The sequence below is a fragment of the Malus sylvestris genome, chromosome 11, assembly GCF_916048215.2.
Source record: "Malus sylvestris chromosome 11, drMalSylv7.2, whole genome shotgun sequence".
NCBI classification, from domain to species: Eukaryota; Viridiplantae; Streptophyta; class Magnoliopsida; order Rosales; family Rosaceae; genus Malus; species Malus sylvestris.
The window spans coordinates 18,156,184-18,162,618 of record NC_062270.1 but is presented as its reverse complement, the minus strand read 5'-3'; the positions used below and the strand labels follow the sequence as shown (position 1 = coordinate 18,162,618).

General features: G+C 38.0%; 1 protein-coding gene across 1 annotated transcript; it reads left to right on the top strand.

Moving 5' to 3' along the window:
- On the top strand, window positions 1-5,994 carry LOC126590286 (uncharacterized). Its single transcript, XM_050255774.1, has 3 exons — window positions 1-822; window positions 5,154-5,444; window positions 5,581-5,994. Exons 1-3 carry the CDS (start codon window positions 115-117, stop codon window positions 5,974-5,976), a joined length of 1,395 nt encoding a protein of 464 aa, XP_050111731.1. The 5' UTR covers window positions 1-114; the 3' UTR covers window positions 5,977-5,994.
- Window positions 5,995-6,435: the final 441 nt, after the last annotated feature.

Sequence of the window (6,435 nt, the reverse complement as noted above, 5' to 3'; positions counted from 1 at the left end):
ATTACTATACTTTATAAACAGGAATCCGTTCCGTTCTCTTCCCCACAAAATTGATATACAGTACAAGTGATAAACCCCCACAATCCCAAATCCCCCACAAATCTTCAAACCCTAATGACCGACCCTTCTAGGCCCGTCACCGGCTACCCAGCCACGCCCTACGCCCAGCCTAGCGGCGGCCACCCCTACTCCAGCTACCCCACCTACACCCAACGTCAAGGTCCCTACTCCAACGCCTATGCCGCACGCGCCACCTTCATCCGCCGCTTCGTCGGCGCCATGATCGCCCTCTTCGTCATCGTCGGCTGCATCATGCTTGTGATTTGGCTCGTCCTCCGCCCCAAGGTCCCCGACTTCCGACTCGACTCTCTCTCACTCACCAACTTCAACGTCTCCTCCTCCTCCCAGTCCCTGAGCGGCACGTGGTCCGTCGGCTTCTCCGTCTACAACCCCAACAAGAAGCTCAGCATCCGATACGAGGAGGTCGTTTCTTCCATTTTCTACCGGAACGGCTTCATATCGGAGACTCGTGTTCAGCCGTTCGCTCAGGGGAGGAAGGATCGCAATTTCGTTAACGCCACTTTGTCGGCGGTGAATTCGTTCGTGGACGCCCCGGTGGTTCGCGCGATAGAGGTGGACAGGGGACGCGGGACCGTGAGCTTTAACGTGAAGGTTTTGGCGAGGGTCCAGTTTCGGAATGGCGGGTGGAGGCTGAGGCGGCGGCTGCTGAGGGTTTTGTGCCGTGGTGTGGCGGTTTCGGTCTCTTCCAATAGCGGGTCGGGTAAGCTGGCTGGTGGATCAAGAGGTTGCCAGGTTGGTGTTTGAAAACGGAGGACTGCGATTGGTGATAATGGTATTTCCATCTCTCACGTTTTTGAGATTAAAGTCTTTGGAATTGTCTAGAAATGTGGAGTTGTGTGATTAGTAATACGAGTATATGAGTTTAGGTTGAGCCGCTGTATATGTTTTAACTTGAATTCTTTTGTTGTTTTTGCTTATCACGCGGAACTGAGCTTATCTCCCTTCAATTACTATGTCTTGCCCGACTGTTGAGAGAATGGTTGTTGTCGACTTGTCTCAAACTTTGGAAGTTGTTAGACTGCAGAGCTGGTTTGATTGCGGCACCTGGTTGATTAATGTTGTCGTAGCATTTCACAAAGTTGTTGTGGTGGGGGGCTTTACATATATGTAAGCGGGGTTAAGGGGATACCAACTACCACACCGGGGAAATCTTCCCTGAAGCATCTCCTACTACTTTATTCATCGAATGTTGTTCGTTACGCTTTGCATGCACTACAAAGCCACTGTCGTCATCTTTGTGTGATTTTCTATTCCTCATATCGTGCGTTCAATTGATGACAGAGAGTAGATTTTAACAAGTTCACTTCCAACATTTTCTCGCAACTTCAAGGAAATATCCAGCGTTCTCTCGCTTCTTCTGGAGATGGCCCAAATTCAACTTAAGCTGGATTACTGGTTGACGTATAACTTTGGTCAAACAATAATTTGCAATTTCTTTTCAATAGTAGGATGAACGAATAGAACGGTAAATGAATGACTGTGAACGAAATACGCAAGGTTTTAGACGACGCTATGCGCTAGTCGGCTTAGGCGGTGAGGCGGGGTCTAGTCGGAAATTAGACGGATTTAAGTAAATTTATTATATATCGTTAAATATACGTCTATTTATTTTTAAGAAACATAAATAATAATACATAAATTGTAAAATAAAATCACATATAAATTTTGAAGTATAAGAACATGTTGAAAATGTGAGAAACAAGCATATAATGACTTCATCCAAGTTTTCAATAAATCATTTACATTTTATTGAAAAATTAGAATGTAAAATGAAAGTTATTGATTTTATATTAAAGTGAAAGTCGCGATCTAGGCAGGTTTAGGCGGGCTAAGCGGACTCTTAAGCAGGTCTAGACGCACTTTCTTAACTTTCAAATGCATAAAGACCAATCGGGACGGTGGCTATGCATGGATTTTTAGAATAGTGCATATAAGATTTAATTGTTGTGAAAATTAAACACTATATTTTCAATAGTATGTAGCATTGAGCACGTAGTATTGAATGTTACGTTTGAAAATTCACAAATAGAAAATAAACACGTCAATCAAACGCTTAAGTAATAATCTAATCATCAACAATTACGTTATATGCTTTACAAAATATGATTCAAATAAATGGTCTCCTAACATTACCTAGCCAGAAATGCAGAAAATTTTCAGAATCTTGCTTTTGATGATAAACCTGCAAGTTATATTCTTTACTTTCTTCTGATCATTTCATTTTCCACTCTTTTCCCATTTGGGAATTTCCGTCTTTGATTCTTTCCCTCGACCGAAGAAGTGGGCATCTTTTGCAAATGCTTTCCCCTACTTTGCAGTTTGTCACGTGTAATTTTATTTCTTTTCTGTAAAGAATAGAATCTATCTAAAACATGAAATTATGAGAATATCACTCAATATAACTTCTTCAAATAGAATCTGATTATCTTCTCCTCATCTAACTCTTCTATTGAATACCTCCTACTTCTATTACGATTCAATAAACACGTTATAAGAGTGTAGCAGTGTAGATTAAATGACGATTGAATTGAAGATTAAATTGAGAACCGCAAAATCCATGATTTGCGCAGATTTAGACTTTGGCATTTGTTTTGTGACAAACTTGTTGTTTCTAGAAGAATGACGTCATGTGTCTAACTCCCAACTTAGCTACGATAATAGAATTTTTGGTCCAAATTTCATCGTTTAATAGGATGGCCTTATTTTAAGTGGAAGAATTTTTTGTTTATTAAGTGATCCCTTGGACTTTATTTAGGATGCCCTATTTGATGGTTGTTATTGTTTAATTGCTTCAATAAAGCTATCGTTCAACTCAAGAAAAATAAACTAAACTTAGAGATTTATCATTCTCTAGCAGATTCCAAGCATCTTATGTGCTAAGGTTATTGTTTGATACCCTTTATCTTTCTTACGCTGCGCCAGTACGTCTTTCAATTGCAAATCCAACAGAGAAGTGTTCCAATAACCACCCAAACCCAACGGGACTTTAGGGAACACCCCCACTGGTTTTTTTATTTTTTTATTTTTTTGAGTATAACGATATAGTTTACACAAAGGAGATAGGAAGTTCGGCTAAGTCACACAATAGGTAACCTAATTTGGTATTGAATTCACTATCTACAATATTCGAACGTAAGACATCTCACTGTTTTAACTTACATATAAAAATTGATACAACTATATCTATTTTCTTATATTATGGCTGACCTTAATTTTGCCAAGTTAGCTAGAGCAGTGTCAACGCCCTCTACACCCACATTCGTATCCCCCTTCTTATTGTTTAGATGAATTTAGTGTAATTATCTGACGTAGTTTTTTTTATGAAAAACAATAGCAATTTTACATACATCTTAATAGAAGATGTACAAACTTCAAAGAGGGTACTCTATGTTTATTTATTTATTTTGAACAAATGATATGATCTTAGGTAAGGAGGAGGGGGTAGGCTTAGCCTCACAATGAGCTAGTAATAATGTGATTGAATTGAACCTAAGATAAGTGAAGAGGAATATCACTAGACCGTACTATGTGGCAAGAGGGTAATCTAAGGGATTCTACATCTCCAAATTTTCATCTCCTATATATGGGCGATTTAGAACACTAATTTCCTTAATAGGTACATAGTGTACCACAATGAACTACGGTGTTGACCAAAAAGAAAAAAAGAAATATAATGATAATATGGTCAAAATTGCGTGACGTTATTCTTAATGGTAGTAAGATACTTGTTTATATATAAGAGAATCCAACTCCAAAAAGGGAAGAATTGTGAAAATAAACTCCAATTAAAACGCATCCAACTCTTTTGCAACAAAAAAAGTAAGCAAATATGGATCTTGTAGATCATATCAATAATTTATATGTCCACAATTAGATGTTTTTGTGCCAAGGAAGGTATTACTTCTTATATACGGTGTTGATTTTTCTTTTATTTTTTAGGGTATCTTTTTTTTTATTTGTTTCCACGCGTTAACAATATCTAAGGCCAAATAAATTTCGTACGTAATAAAAGTTGACAAAGCAATAAATTTACCTAAGTTGTACAATTAGGTTTACTATTTAGTTTGAGAGCGTTCCTATACATCTGCGTATTCCCACAAAGCTTGATCCATCAAACCATTGCTCAACGACATGGAGATGATCTGAAATCTGGTTAGTGACCTTTATAAATTTGTTATTATCGTAAAGTGTTGTTTAATTAATTTGATGTATAACGATTGGCATGCATAATCGCACGAGAGAGAAACATATATGGCACGGAGAAAAGAAGATCAATTAGCTTTTATTTTCTTAGTAAGGAATCAATACATAGGTTGTTTTTTAAATTATTTAATTATGTTAATTCATAATTTTTTCGACTAAAACTAATACAAGTTACACATACGTACGTACTTATATTTTAAAATATTTACATCCATCCACATATATACGTTAAGTAGATATTCGTTTGGATATGCTTTTAAAATGACTTAAAGCGTTTCTGGTGAAAATATTTTTGGAAACAATCCTTAGTAAAAATGTTAGTAAATCTTGGAAAAGCACATAACTTATACTTCTTGTAGAAAGCACTTAAAGTGCTTTTGGAATCCAAGAACATTTTCTCTAAAAGTGCTTTCAATCATTTTAAAAACACATCCAAACAAGTTCATATACTTATACTTCCACTTTTATTCCACTCTTGCATTCTTCACATTTATCATCCGAATACATGGAATTATAATTTTTATTAATACAGGAATAAGATTAGTTTGGCCATCAGATATTTTTTCTTCCCTTATATAATCATTAGATTCATTACAGTGTAAATATTTAAGCGATTATACCACCATTAGTGCATGGGATTCCATCCAAACTTTTCGCGGTGATCAAATTATTTAATTATTTTCTTTTTTTTTGGTAAAAATATTAATTATTTTTTAGTACTTTTCAAAATATATTTTGTCCTCACTCTAACTTTGTTTTTCTATATATATTGCAAACTAGCCCCTTTATCAAACTCCCTCTTGGTAAATTATCTCACAGAAGTCCGTACGTGTGCATACATTTAGTGCAACTTCAACTTCTTCCTTCAGCTAGAGATCATATCCGTCCCTTCACTTCCTTCACTCCCTTCACCACCCAGGATCCAACTTCCCAGCATGAGTGAAACAATCACCGCGAGCGACAGCAGTGGCAGCCGCCGCCAGCTCTACATCTACCTCGCTTGGGGAACTGGCATCTTTGTTGTCCTCTTCGCCGTTGTAGTCTTGCTTGTTTACCTCATTCTCAGGCCCTGCCGGCCAAGCTTCATTCTCCAAGACATGACTGTTTACAACTTCAACTCTTCCACCGCACCACCCTTCGCTCTCACCACCAAGATGCAGGTGAGTTATATATATAACTCTATTTTCAGTAAGCGTGTCAGTTTTACGTGTTCAAATAATATTACTCTTCTTAAATTTATAAAATAATTCTTTCTTCATCTTGTATAAGCTCAAACTTTTGGCTTCGCTCTTGTAGGTGACACTCTCCTCTACAAACCCTAATTCTAGGGTTGGCATAGCGTACCAATCCGGCATGGACATCTACGCCGTGTACCGAGACCAGCAGATCACGTTGGCATCTCTCTTGCCTGGAACGTACCAAGGGCACAAAGAGCCTGTGGTGTGGTCGCCGCTTTTGAATGGCGATAGCGTGCCGATATCTCCATTGTCCGGGGAGGCCTTTGCACAAGATCTGAATGCTGGGACGGTGATGATAAAAATCAAGCTTGACGGGAAGGTGATGTGGAAGGTGGGCACTTGGATTTCGGGCAATTATCACTTGAACGTGCTGTGCACGGGTAATATCAAGTTTGGTGATATGATCATCAAGGGTCAGCCGACGGATCCTTGCATTGTGGAAATTGGTCTATAACTCTCAATTGATTTTTCTCTTAGCAACAGTTTTTTTTCAATTTTGTTCGTGTTTTCTTTAGGGAAGATAGGATTCCCTTCCTCCTTTTTTTTTTTTGGGTGACTTTGAAGGATATTCTTTATTCTTATATATTAAGGTACTCAAGGAACAAGAATATCCATGACATCATTACATTCACATAGATGGTTTTCTGTCTCCTGAATCTTGTGGTGTTTTTACGTGCATAGCAAGCAACATTTATTTTTACCGTTGCCTTTTGAAATTTTCTGCCTATATCGCCATTATGACAGGATTAACTGCGCTGGCCAATTTGTGCCATAGTTACGTTGTCATCTCTCACAATTCATGTAGAGTTCAGTACTTATTCAAATAGAATCTCCCTTGTGTGAGAGATGTCACTGCAAGTAAAAGCGACAACAATGAGAGCAAGCATGACTGTTTATAGGAGTAGCTATTGCT